This window comes from Cryptomeria japonica, unplaced genomic scaffold (assembly GCF_030272615.1).
Source record: "Cryptomeria japonica unplaced genomic scaffold, Sugi_1.0 HiC_scaffold_378, whole genome shotgun sequence".
Classification (NCBI taxonomy): domain Eukaryota; kingdom Viridiplantae; phylum Streptophyta; class Pinopsida; order Cupressales; family Cupressaceae; genus Cryptomeria; species Cryptomeria japonica.
In genome coordinates this window covers 59175-74376 of record NW_026729199.1, presented here as the reverse complement: position 1 = coordinate 74376, position 15202 = coordinate 59175, and the positions used below count along the sequence as shown (strand labels likewise).

The 15202-nt window shown below is 33.2% G+C and overlaps 1 protein-coding gene across 1 annotated transcript; it reads right to left on the bottom strand.

The window, feature by feature from the left end:
- Window positions 1-11242: 11242 nt before the first annotated feature.
- On the bottom strand, window positions 11243-13271 carry LOC131871205 (LRR receptor-like serine/threonine-protein kinase FLS2). Its single transcript, XM_059215931.1, has one exon. The coding sequence runs from the start codon at window positions 13231-13233 to the stop codon at window positions 11383-11385; it is 1851 nt and encodes a 616-aa protein (XP_059071914.1). The 5' UTR covers window positions 13234-13271; the 3' UTR covers window positions 11243-11382.
- Window positions 13272-15202: the final 1931 nt, after the last annotated feature.

Genomic DNA, 15202 nt, shown 5'->3' with positions numbered 1-15202 from the left:
ATAATGTGATTTTTTCCTCAACAAGGTCCTAATTTATTTTGACATGTGGGAGCTAAATGGTAAAGTAGGGGCCTTCACACAAGATAGAGTGGTTGTACTTGACATGTCTCAAACTAGGCAGTAGGATCCTTGCCTAGACCTGATGTTGAGGTTGTTACTATTCTTTTTGTTGTGAAAGAGTATCAAGGTGGAGAAATTAGACTCCATTGACTTTCTCACTCAGACCCTTGTATAGTATACTAGACCTATAGTACAAGATGATGTAGTTGAGTCTTTTAGGCCTTGAGCTCTAGTTCATCTGTTTTGATAATGTAGGTCTCTTTATGTTTATGATCTTGAGAGTAGTCAGGTTGTACTTGGCCCAAATATATTTGTAACGCATTAGATGGTCATAACTAAAGATTCATTTAATGAGAATTTTGGTATTGATAGTTAGGTAAATTTAATTAAGTTCATTTAATTTGATTGATTCAATTGAATTATAAAATTTAAGATTAATAATTAGTAGATGACTATTATGATATTTTGAATGGACTCCCACAATCTCCTATCCTCTAAATGAAACATCTCCTTTAAACATCATATAAATATATTTATGTATCCATAAATATTTTACCTTAATTCACATTTATGTAAGAGTAGGATCATATGAGTTGACAAGAGGTAAAGAACATCTTTCATACAAGAACAATCAAAGCTAAACAATTCCTACTCTCTAAATAATTCTATAATTCTATTTTTATATCGTATCTATGTTTCGCAAGTGAGAAATCAAGAATAGACCACTTCAACAATACAAGATACTAATAATATTTTAAACATTATATATTAATTCTAATTAATTATTATATAATAATATATAAAATATTATAAGACACTAATAATATTTATTAATATGTATTATGTACTTATCTAATAACATAATATTCTATAGTTATAAATAAATTCACTTAATGTCTTTTATATTAGGCTAGGATCATCTTTAATCCATTTTTGACATTAAGATACAATAGATATCTTGAGAAATGTACCTTTAAACATTAAATGTATATTTATATCTATGGATATATGCTAACAAGAGACACAATGCATCAAGTTCCTACCAATAATGTGGCTAGTTTAGAGTAGACAACATAAAATAAGTTAGATAGAGTAAGGGAGACATGTTTAGAGATAGAAGGGAAGAGATGAATATAGAGGGAGAGAGGAAAAGGGAGAGAATAAATAGAGAGACAAAGAGAGGTAGAGGGGGAGATGAGGATAGAGAGAGAAAGAGAGATAAAGAGGGATAGAGAGATATAGAGGAAGAGAGATAATATAAATAATGGGATATTGTGATAGAGAGATAGATATGTAAGGAGATATAGAGAGAGGGGAGAGGGACAACTATAGAGAAGTAAATATAAACAAATAGAGATGGAGAGAGGGAGAGAGAAACATGGGAAGATAGAGAGGGAGGGATAAAAATGGAGGGGAAGAGAAAGAGAGAGATAGAAATGGAGATATATATTAATATATGAGAGGAGAAGGGGCTATATATATATATATATAATTTTTAAAAATATTAGTATTTGAATTTGAATGTATAGATAAATAATAATAAATCTAATTATTATTTTTAATTATATATATAGAAGGGGGATTCAAATAAGTCAACAAATTACAAGTTGACTTTTCACTTTTTAATATATTTTATTTTATTTTTTATTTTTTATTTTTTATGTTTGGTTATATTTGTAACTTTTAACATAATAGTTAAAATAAGAACCACAATTTAAGTTTTTGATTGAGGATAAACAATTTTTTAGGGGACCCAAAACCCCTTACAATAGGTTTTGAAGGGATCCGAAACCCTTGGATTTTACAAGGATTTGAAACCCAAAATAGGCAGCTACCAAAAGATATATCAAGGATAAACAACAGCCCAAACTTAACCTAGCATCAAAACAATAATAATTAACCTAGCTAAAAGGGAATAAGGCCAAAACCTTTCACTAGCACAAGGGTTTTATTAAGGCTCCCTTAACCTTCATCAAATACCAAGGGTTTTTCCAAGCACCCATAGCATGAACATTGAGATGGATCAAATATCCCAAAGTCATAAGCACCAGACTCTTGCTGATAAACATACATACACAATCTAGGACCAAAGGGTTTCTTTGGGCCACAACAACCCCAAAGCCATATCCTAACCAAAAGCAACCACTGGCCACACCAGGCCCTTGAAAAGTACTAGCATCTAGCCTGTCCCTGAGAAAAGAACCAAACTGAGGGTTTTTCTAGGCTCCTTCAATCATGAAAGAGGGTTTTATAGGGCTCCCACAACCAACAACAATAGATTTTTGAAAGGCTCCCATAACCTTGAACTGGAACAGAGCAGAGCCAAAAATACCCTCCAAAATCACCATCTGAAGAGGTGATAAAAGAGAGAAAATAAATAAAAGAAAACTCTCTATTCACATGTGACCAAGTAATAGGGTACCCTCAGCCATCTTGAGAAGCACTAATAAAAAAATACCCTCCACTCTTTCCATCTCAATAGGAGAAGAAGGAGAAAAATCCATTGAAAAACCCATCTCAGTCCCAAGACAACCAAGAGATAACACACCATCTGCTCCCCGACAACAATTTCCAACATCAACCGCAACAAACATCTTCACCTCAAAAGAAGATAAGTCATCTCCAGCGACATCTATCCTCACCTCTAAAGAAGATAGATCCACCTCTATAGGATAACCAAATAAAACTAAAGATCTTGAGGAAGAAGCAACAAAATAGTGGTGAAGCCAACCAAAGGGCCAGAAAAGATAGAAACATTCAAAACAAAAATGATATCAAACAACATTAGGGGGGACAAGCCACACAACCAACCCCATAAGGATAACAATCTACAAGAAGGAAAGAAGATTAAAGAGAGGCAAGAATGAACCACATCCTCCTTAAACATAACAGAAAATTTGCATCAAATCTCCCAACAGGGGCCCCCAACAAAATAATGCTAACACAAAACATACGACCCAGAGCACATGCAACCCATACCAAGAAAAGATCCATAGAAGCAGTGAAAACAACACGAGAAGCCTTCAAAAAAGAAAACTCCCACTTCCCTACCATAGAGCCTTGAAAAGAAGCGAACCCCTCCTCCCGCCACACCATAATAGCAACGTTAAAAACCTAGACAGAAGGGGAGAACAACAAAAACCTCCACAGAACCTAGGGGAGAAAGCACCAAAGCCAGTGGCCAAACAAAAGGGAGGGGCTTCTGGACCACCCCCAACACGACAAAGGCACCATACACTGAAACACCACAAATCCCTAATGCAAACTGTGTTTCATTGTCTCCATCATCTTCAAAATCAACATATGTGTCTGCCTCCCCTGACGAAACCCTAGGGCCTCCACTCCCGCCTCTACCGCTTCCACTCATTTCAAAAATTATCTCATAATCCGAACCACAATTTTAGTTATAAGGTAATTTTTAATATTTTATTAGAAGAATTATTTGTTTCCTAAAAATAAAAAATTAATTATGAAAATTTTCAACATTTCAACTTTAAAATAACATTTAATGATTAAAAATTAAGTTATAATATATCAAAGAGGTAAAAAGTAAATTTTTAATTTTTAATAAATAAATATATATTTTTTAATAAATAAATATATATTTTTTAATAAATAAATATATATTTTTTTATAAATAAATATATAATGATATTTTAAGTTTCATTACATAATTATGTATTAACATTTTTATGGAATTTCATAATTAAAAAATAAAATTTTCCACTCTCTACCTTTGCCTTCCCATATATCTCATCTCTCCCTCTCTTTGCCCTTTATACCTTTATAGCTACTTCTCTTTATATTTCTTTTTCTCTATCACCTCCTCCCCCCCCCCCCTCTCTCTCTCTCTCTCTCTCTCTTGATATATATATATATATGTCTACCTAGCGACCTCATGTACAACACAAATCTATACAAAAAATTGACTACAAATTTATCTACTTGATCTTCTGCAACGCTTCAATATACCCACTACACACCAAGGTGTGATTGCTAATTAAAATATTATATAATTTTAATATTATTTATTTTATAAATTTATTTTAAATTTAATCATTATAATTTATTAATATTATATTAATTTTAAAAATATTTTATTTTATACTTTTATTCATTTTAATTAAATATAATATAATTTTATTTTAATATAAATTGTATTAATTTAATTTAATTTTAAATTATAAATTTATTTTAATAGTTTAGCTCCATTTTTTTTAATTAAAAAAAGAGGATGGGGATGGCCCCTGCAACCTCACGGGCTGGGCCCCCTTCCCCAAATCCCCTGCCATCCCCATCCTCCCGAGCATCCTCCCATATTGCAGCGGTAGATGACATAGTTCCTAAGTGTCATAGAGACATCATATTTTAATAATATTTTGTTTGAATTTAAATAAATATCATATATAAAATGTATAAACACAAGAAGGAGCAATGACATATCATATATTAAATGTACAAGAAGAAGAAATGATATATCATTTATTAAACGTACAAGAATGAGTTTTCTCTTTTTTCAAGTGTAGCATATGTGTCTCGCTATATTCGCTTTACCCCGATATATTCGCTTTACCCGACCACAACATAATCGCTTTTCTAAGACGAGTTAAGGTTACCATAGAAATGTATCTTGTCGATAAAACATGAAATAATAAAACCTGGTGTTTTAAATTATTGTCCTTCCCGCAAATAGCGCTGCACAGCATAAATTGTGTGGAATAGCGGGCCAGAAGAGGCGAAAATTTAGGAATAGTGTAGAAATTAGATCGAAAGACTAGGAAAGACCAAAGACTAGGAAAAGTTAAAACTTTGAAAAATATTTGGAAACTGTAATAATGGTGCTTTTCTTCCACTTATTGAGGTTGTCATTGCTCCTAATAAATCGCAATTGGGATAAATAAGCTCATTGCACAGACTCGTACGATAATATGAGTCATCGTTGAAGTTTATTTTCCAATCAAACTATTGTCCTTCCCGCAAATAGCGCTGCACAGCATAAATTGAATATGATGAGCCGTCGTAGCTGTTCACATTGCAGTTTAGTGCGCTCATCAAATTATTGTCCTTCCCGCAAATAGCGCTGCACAGCATAAATTGAAGTTTATTTTCCAATCAAACTATCGTCCTTCATAGTATAGAAATTGCGTGGAACAACAGAAGAGGAAAGGCCGAAACAATCGTGGAGAAATTTTTCAGCCATCATAAATGTTCACACGGCAGTCTGACTATTGTGGTAAAATGTCTGTCCCATCAAATTATTGTACTTCCCATGTAAAACTACACCAGCCAAAATTTATGTTTATCTTTCTACAAAAGGTCAAAACAATAGCGTATAAATTTGGTCGAACAGCAGAGGCTATGAAAAACGAAAGAAAAATAAAAAATGGTAATGGTAGTGATCTGCTTCGTCTTTGATGCTTTTGAAATATGTACCTGTATGTCATAATGTAAGCTTAATCAGTTGAAAAGGATTTTTGAAAATAAGACGAAAAAAACATAGTTTTGCAGATGTATCTCATTTGTTTACAGCCTGCAGCTCTTGGAATAGTACGAGCCATCATTGTAGTCTAGCTATTATAGTCAAAGCTCAGTCATCCCAAATAGCGCTAAATCAGTCAAATTTTGTAGTCTGGCTATTATAGTATAGAATATGGGGTGGAATACTATAAGGCATGCAACAATAAGAAGTCAAAGAGAAAGAAATCTACATAAAAGATACTAATGTTTTCTAATAAGGTGAAAAAGATTGGTGAAAAAAAATATCTTCTTTGTGGGAAAGAATCATTCTCGAATAGGAAAATTATTGAGTAAATGATCAAATGAGAAGTGGAACTATTAGAATAGGGAAAAAAAAATCCATTGAGGATTTGGAAAAAAAATTAATGAAAAAAATACCTTTGTTTGAGATCTTCCAAGGGTCACAAATAGTAGAAAAATTCGAATCGAATGAAGAAGAAGAGAAAGTTGAGTTTAATGGAGTTTTTTAGCTGTGTTACCCTAAATAAGGTGAATGCATTGAAGATTATAATACAAAAGGAGAGGAGTTGATAGATTACAGTGAGAAGGAATGCATCTTATCATAAGAGGAGGCCCAAATTGTCATAGAAATGGAAGCAAGCGACACTAGAGAGGAAGTTGTAATAGAGATGTAGATATTTGGGAAACTCATATGTGATGCAGAATTTTTTTTTTTAGAGAACAACTATCTAGAAGTAGCTAGAAGAATTGCCAAAAAATTTCATAGTGAAAAAGGAGTTGGACAACATCATTTTGTTTAAAAAAGAATAAGGGTGACTGAGGAAGGAAATAAAAGTACATGCATTTTTTTTACAACAACGAAGGACAAAAAGAAAAAGGTACTTATGAAGAACCTCATGCAAAGCCAAGAAACAAAGGCCTCATGATATAAGAACACGAAAGCATGCCTAAAGGGCATAATGTGAAGGTAAAGGCTCTTGTGGAGAATTTTTATTTTCTTCTTTATTTCTATCTCAAATGATTTATGTGTAAGTGATACAAATGGTGTAAAAATTAATGATGATGTTCAATGGAGGAGAATCCCTAAGATTTCAAGGAGTTGGGAAAAGAGGAAGAAGACCAATGGGCAAAGGAACAAGATCTCTATTCCAAAAAGTGGTTTAGAAGCAAAAATAAAATAAAAAATCTGATGATTTGAAGAGATTTAATATGGAGGAAGGGAATGTCGTGCCTTTTTTTTTCAAGTAAAAAGGATGGTTATATCTATTCCAAACTGTTTTATGGTTTTTTCATGTAGCTGAATCCTAAAACAAAAGGCAATCTTGAGGAAATCCTACGTTACCAAAAAATATTATTGTTAGCTTGTTTAGATTTTTAGTGTTTTGATGTTGAGTTGTATTCATGTAAATAGGCTTTAAACCAAGATGTTCAAAATTTTAAAAGAAGGGGAGAATGATGCAAACTATCTATTAACACTTATTGTTAAGTGGTTTGTGCAGGGATTAAATGAGGAGATGATTCTTACTCTTTTGAATTGGTGTTTCCTAGACTTTGCAGTTTGTGTTAGAGTAAAATTAGGAGTTGATTATTATACTTGGACCTGTTGTTTCTTAATCTTTGTAATCTCAATAGGTGATAAATTAAGTGTCCAATTTTAGTTAAGTAAGAAATTTAGGGGTTGACCTTTATATTAAAGATGTAGTCTTAGAGTTGGTTGTGAATAAAAAGATATAACAAACATTGTAGGATTTACTTTTGGTTATGTAATTTTTAGTTGGTAGAATAATAAATTTAGAATGGATATTTTTTATTAAGATAAAATGGGTTTTATAGGGACCTAAAACCCAAATCCAAAAGTAGGAGATTCAAAACAGTATCAAACTAGAGAAAAAACCAACAGAAAAATGATGAAAAAAAGGGGGGACACCCCACAGAGCCCAACAAAATACAACAAAGAAACCTAGGTAAATCAAACTAACAACTAACCAAAAAACATTAACCAAGAGCTTCCATAAGCTCAAAATGTTTCTTAATAATATTTCAGTTTATGTCTTCAAGCTCCTCCATGATGGTCCTCATGGTGCTTTTCTTCTAGTTTCTTCTCCTAGTCCTAGAAAAAGGTCCTATAGACACCTGCACTTCTGCTCATTGTGGATTTATGTCCTGATTTTCATTTTTATCCATGGTAGTTGAAGGTGGGATGTTGTTGAGTGGATGGGCTTTATGCAATGTAATTTTCTCATTGAACTTCTTGAGGCCTTCAATAATATTTTTCATTTCTTATTTACTAATCCCCACCGCGACCTTGAGATTACCCTTTAGTTCATCCATACCTGTCTCTAGATTGGCTATTCTAGCTTCATGCTCTATTTTTAAAACCTTCACATCTTCGATCAAATTCTAGGTCATTTTCAGGAGCCTATCAATTTTGTCAGGCATGGGGTTCTTAGTAAAGGTGTTGATAATATCTTTTATACCCTGTTTGATGAGGAGAATTTTGCTAATCACCTACAAGAAGCACTTTTACTAACTAGTTGTTGAGTTAGCCAAAAGCATATCAATATCCGCTTCATATTTTTACTCTCTTGAGGGTCCACTTGGTTTAGATTGAGGGAAATATTCAATTTAATCTCATATTTCCCTTTTCCTATTGTCTCCACTATTTTCCCCACTTTTTTCTATTTAGAGCTATTTTGTCCCATCTGCTGAGGTTTGGAAGGAGGGGTTTTCAACTTTTTGGCTACAGGTCTAGGGTGTGGTTTACTCTTTCTACTACTATTAGTGCCAGGAGTGGCTCTCTTGAGGGGTCTCTCTTCCTCAGAGGGCCAATATTTTGGGCCATCGTCTCACACATCAAGGTCATACCAATCTATGGCCATCTCATCCTACCCCTTTTCATCTTCAATTTCAGTGTCTGACACTACATGCACATCATAACTAGTCAAGGGTTTAGGATTACTTTCAATTCTGTGGGTAGAGGAAGGCTTGACCTCATTCACTTTGGCGTATTTCATGATAAGAAGAATCAACCCCTCATGTAAAAAAGGGTTATCATTAGTTTTACATGATTCACAAGACTATGCTCCAAAGATAAGAGTAAATAAAATAATAAATAAATTTTCCTATCATGTCTAAAATGATTTTAAATAGCGAAATGGTAGGAAAAACTACTTGCAAAGTGGCCATCCAAGGTGATGTACCTCATAGCCACCACTATCACATATGCCCAAAGTCTCATTAGGTCTTTTTTGTTGTAACCCCCATCCAGGCCATTCCTCACTTTTCTTGTCAAAAAACACCAACACGGCTTCCTCCATCGCCTTCTGCTCTCTGTAAAACTTTTTCTCTTCCATTTACAATCCATTAATTTGAGCTAAAAGCTCCTCATCAATTCTGAATTCAGATCTATAAGCACTGAGAATGTCATCATTCCAACCCTTCACAAACCCTTCTATTGCCCTATTATCTTGACCATGCAGTTTTCTGAGGTATGGTACAAGACCACCATCCAAAATTTGAGTCCAAATTTCCTTATTTTGTTCTCATTTCTTCCAAGAGGTCAGCTCCATTCTATATTTATCTCCCCCCATGTTTGAATTGTCCTTGCCAACTTTGAGGTTCATAGTCTTAATCCCAAACCCAAACTAGATGAAACAAATCCAAGAGATCAAGAATAATCTAGAAGCCCTCGTGATGTATCAATTCCACTTATTACAAGAAGTGTATTTATTCATGTGACAGGATATCATCATTAATATTTGGTCATTGAGAGTAAACAAGATCTTCCACATCCCTTCGTGTCAGATGACACAAGTGCATTGGGAAGGTTTCCCTTGTTGTCAACCGTTTGATTTTTTCATACACTACACCTAAGTTGGTCACGTAATCCATAGGCTAATTACCTTCCCAAAAAATATGGTTTATTCGAATTTATTCCAACTTGGAAATCATTACAAGTGAATCCTAGATTAAGTGTTTAATGGTCCAACTAGGAGATGACTGTTTAATCAAACAATTAATGATATTAAGTGAATCACTTTTGAGCCATACCTTTTTGTACCCTCCATGAATTGCAAGTTGAAGCCTAATGTAAGTTGCATTTAGAATGGATGTTTCCAAGAGTAAGAAGCCCCATTTGTTTGTTTCTCTCTATTTTATTGTAGTAATTTCATCTTGCATTTTAGAGGATGTGATTATTAGTCTTGTAGGGTTTGAGAATAATCTACATGACAAGACTTCTGTAAAATTGGAGAACATTCAACTATGGACGCTTTGGTTTAGAATGCTTCTCCATAAACTGATACAAAGTACCAAATTTGATACTTTACTTTTTATTTGTTCCAACTAAACATTGAATAATTCGTAACTTTGAATTTGTTATGTTGCATTCTAAAGTTGGAATAATTTTTTTTAAGTATGTTTAACTTTTTCTTATAGAAATAAATGTATTATAACTTTATAGGAGGACACCAGCAACTCATTTAACCATAGTAGAAATAATGAGAAATTAATTCGTCAAAGTAGATATCTGAGAGTGAGATATTCAAAATATTCTAATTATTAATTTCATCATAATCAAAATGGCATAATGAATCTTTACATGAAAGTGAATCTTTACATGAAAGTAGTTATAGACTTGTTCTAAGGGGAGTTTAATCTTATATTAAGAGACATCCTTTTTAATCTTATCTTCACATGGGCTTAATGAGTCGCTTTATTGGTTATAAGTTTGCTCACTTCTAAATATTAAAATTTTGAAACTACTAAATCCTCTTTAGAAGGGGATTCTAATCCTCTTAACAAGAAATCACTTTTGGGTCCATGAAATTTAGAACTATTTTAACTTTTCATATAATTTCAAATACTTGTTGAACACACTATAGAACATGGATCAAATTTTCATGTATACATACACTAAAATTTCTAATATGTTAATCTTACCGTCTTTACTTCAATGATTTGTTAATAGAGACATATAATTCATCTCTATATAATAAATTCTTAAAACAGACCAAGTTTTTCCTAAACCACTTGCACATCTCTTTGGCGTACTCATTGCACAACAAGGTGCTAGTAATTAATACCTTGAAGTTTGATTATTTAATTTTCTTCTTCCGGAAGTTTTTCCTTTAGAAAAATTTATAGACAATCAAACTTTAAGGTGTTTACGGAGAAGCGTAGCCTCGTTGATTTCCCAGCCATCGTTGGAGTTGAATTTAGTGGAGTGATAACAATTAACAAAAAGTAAAAGGTATAGTTGTCGCACTGGGAGTGCAGATAAGCGAATAAACCAAGACGACCCGCCTTTCACTGTCGCAAACGATCTGATAGTATAAACATTTTCTTAATAAAAAGAAATTAAACAATCAATAATACATTGATACATTGAATATATGTTTAAACATGAGAGCCACGTATACGAAAATCTTAAAGAGCAAGAAAATGTAAGTGAATTATTGCAACTGTTCCTGAATACATTACAATACTTATATATTTGAGCTCTTAAATCTGTAATCGTTCGTAGATTACTCAGTCTACGATAGATTCTATTTTATAAGAATCAATTTTCAAGACATTCTTATATATTCAGTCATTTTAATGGCGAGTCACATTTCATCTAACTTTAATATTATGATTAAATTTATAGACATACAGGGCCGCAATACAAACACAAGAAATACACACAAATGAAATTGTGATTTTTATTCTACTTCATAAGATTACATAGTCTCTACCACTTCTAACAAACTACGAGAACTGAAACAGCATGCTTATGCATTAATTACAAACAAGCGTGTCCACTTATACGTCCACTCAGGTGGTTATGAGAGCTTTTGATCAAATCTAACTAATCTCTCCTGACAGGAAATTGAAAGAAAGATAAACAAATTTCAAATTTTGTAACATCCCCAGTGTATCTAGTATCGGACCTTCAAATGCGTTATGGGAGAGATTGAGACGCTCCAGTGATACGCAGTGGGCAAGTGTTGTGGGAATCATTCCATGAAGCTTATTAGAAGAAATGTCTATTGCTTTAGCTTTTACAAGTTTACCTATTTCTTCAGGAAGAGGTCCCTGCAGAAAATTCGATGATAGATTCAAATAAAAATCAAGGTTTTTAAGATTTGCCATAAGTTCTCCAGGTATATATCCACTCAGGTTGTTGTGAGACAAGTCGACCAGTTCTAAATTTGGAGATAACTTTCCGAGGGAAACTGGTATGCTTCCGCTAAGCTTATTCCCCCATAGATTAAGCGTTTGCAAATTGATGAGCATCCCCACTTCAAAAGGAATATTTCCGGTAAGATTATTTTCGAAGAGCTCGAGCTGCTTTAGTCGGTTTAAATTCCCTATTTCACGTGGAATGGGACCCGTGAGATTATTGGCTAGCAATTGCAAAACAACCAAGTTTGACAAGTTTCCTATGGAGGAAGGGATGCTGCCCGACAACTGATTACCATAGAGGTAGAGGAATTGTACTCGGGTGAGCATGCCTATTTCAGGAGGAATAGGTCCATGGAGATTATTTTCTGACAAATCCAATTGATCTAAGGATGAGACATTTGCAATAGAGGGAGGAATTGTACCTGTTAAATAGTTTCCAACCAGGATGAGGTCAATCAGAGCCGTGAGATTCCCTATTTCCGGAGGAATGGTTCCGCTAAGATCATTATAAAAGAGCTCGAGCTGCTCTAGACGCTTTAAATTCCCTATTTCACGTGGAATGGGACCCGTGAGTTTATTGGCTTCCAATAGCAAAACAACCAAGTTTGACAAGTTTCCTATGGAGGAAGGGATGCTGCCCGACAACTGATTAGCATAGAGGTAGAGGAATCGTACTCGGGTGAGCATGCCTATTTCAGGAGGAATAGGTCCATGGAGATTATTTTCTGACAAATCCAATTGATCTAAGGATGAGACATTTGCAATAGAGGGAGGAATTGTACCTGTTAAATAGTTTCCAACCAGGATGAGGTCAATCAGAGCCGTGAGATTCCCTATTTCCGGAGGAATGGTTCCGCTAAGATCATTATAAAAGAGCTTGAGCTGCTTTAGTCGGTTTAAATTCCCTATTTCACGTGGAATGGGACCCGTGAGATTATTGGCTAGCAATTGCAAAACAACCAAGTTTGACAAGTTTCCTATGGAGGAAGGGATGCTGCCCGACAACTGATTAGCATAGAGGTAGAGGAATCGTACTCGGGTGAGCATGCCTATTTCAGGAGGAATAGGTCCATGGAGATTATTTTTTGACAAATCCAATTGATCTAAGGCTGAGAAATTTGAGATAGAGGGTGGAATTGTACCTGTCAAGTAGTTTCCAATTAAGATTAGATTCACCAACCTTGTCAACTTGCCCAGCTCAGCAGGAATACTCCCATGCAGTTCGTTGAAGGGGAGATACAGTGCAACCAGAGCTGTGAGATTCCCAAGCGCAGGAGAAATGACGCCCTGTAAATCCATAGCTCTGAGATTTAACTTAACCACCTGCTGCGAATTAGGAGAGCAAGTAACGCCGGTCCAATTACACATTGGAATAGTGGTATTCCAATTCGCTAGCGAATTATTGGGATCGGAGATGATTGCAGCTTTGAATGTCAACAGAGATTGATGATCAGGAGGAGCAGAAGATTGGAGTGGAGTTGAGAGTGAAAAGAGAAAAATCAACATTATTAAAAATAATGTGTATTCCATCTTCTTGAGATAAAGAATATGAAGACTCAAAATCTGTAATTCTGGGTTCTCAATGAATTTGAAAGGCCTCGGTGTATGTACTTATATAACTGCGAGATGTTGCGGAACAGCAGGACCGAAAATATCGGCCTAATTTAAGCATCGTTCAGCGTTCCACGTAAGCACTGTACGTTCTTTAAACTCTCGATACGTTTTTTGGAAATAATAATTATTATATGCAAATCCAATGTAATTATAAATTCAGAATCTAATTAAATTAGTCTAGATATCCTACATATCTATTTCAAAGTGGTCCCGAAGTGTTCATCTATTTTTTAAATAATATATTGAAAGTGTTTAAAATTTGATATATATATATATATATATATAAATGATTTTTTTCATCAATATATTTTTATTTTATATATAAGAATGTATTTGTACTTAAAAAAAAAATTACAATAGTAGGAGTTGTTGAAATATAGAAATTTAAAGAAAAAGTTGTGTTTTAGTGAAGTGGTATAAAATAGCCATTTAATAAACATTTCTAGATAGCAATGTTATGGCTTATATTTAACTCAATTAGAGTGAATCTAGTAAGATTATAATTTTGACTAAAACTGATTTTAATTAGAAATTCTTATATTTTCTAGTGCTAATAATTTTGCCTAAAGTGTGAATCATTTTTATACTTTTACCTTTAGATATATAAATAATAATAAGTATAATCACATGAAACTTCATAAAGAGACAACTTTCTTGATATCTTTTCTATTTAAAATCTATCTGTATTCCCTCCAAAGTGATGCATTCTAATTCCCATAAATAGTGCTTTGAAAAAAAACTCCTAAGAGTAAGAGACCCTATCTCACATTGAACATTTGAAATTACTTGGCACACTGAACATTATGTAGCTGCACAAATTGATACTGCAATTCTTTTAGCGGATTTCTTATTTGCAACCCTTTTTATGGACTGCTATTCTTTTTATAATTTTTATTTCAGCTTTCTTCAACTAAAAAATAAATCCCATAAAACATCCCAAAAGAATTAAAATTCCCTTATAAATATAAAATATTTCTCATTTTTATGCCCACACCACTAATTATTTTCATTCTTAAATACTCGAGAATCATATCCAAATTTCATTTGAGTGCTAAAAGTTTTTAATATTAACTCATGGGAGCAACCAGGTCAGTCCAAACTACCAAAGTCACAAACACTCTTTTGTTGGGCATTAATGTAGGCACTAGTGTGTTAATTAGAGTTATTAAGTTTTTAAATTTTTAAAGTTATTAGGTCAAGAGCATTTTTGTTGCCCGTAAGTTTGTCAAGATGCCCTTTCATCAGTAGTAGATTATAATAACACTTCTATGTTATTTCCACGACCATTTAATTTGATATGTCCATGGAAAGTTTGTGCTATATATTATTATTATATTGTAGAATTTTGATTTTACCATTGACCTAGTTGATGTAATGTCATTGATGCATTTGATTTTGATCGTGATTTAATACCATCTCTATGGTGATAATTAAAAAAGTGACTTCATTCTATGTGATTTATATCTATGAGTAAGTTATGAATCAATGGTTATGGAACATTTGCATATGCTATTAAATGATGATTACATCCTTAAGAAAATAGTGTGCATTTGTGAAATGAAATACATTAGGATGATAAATGGAATTATAGAGTAAAAATATTAAGTAATTATAATTTTAATTTGACTACATCTATTTTATTGTTGATTTGGTTATCACTATTTACGATGAAAAATGATGATGACAAATTATTGCAAAACCACAAAGATTCAACCACAACAAACCCTATTCCTAAAATAAAACATTCACTATACACCAATGAAGATACCTAAGAACATGAAAATCAACAAATTAAAGAATAATACCATTAACATGTCAAGTAGGGTTTTAATCTCCATTGTCTCCTATCTCCATTGATTTTGTTTGATATATTTTCTCTAAGATT

Excerpts from the sequence above, each read along its gene's own strand:
- LOC131871205 (XM_059215931.1), bottom strand. The coding sequence starts at position 13,233 with ATGGAATACACATTATTTTTAATAATGTTGATTTTTCTCTTTTCACTC.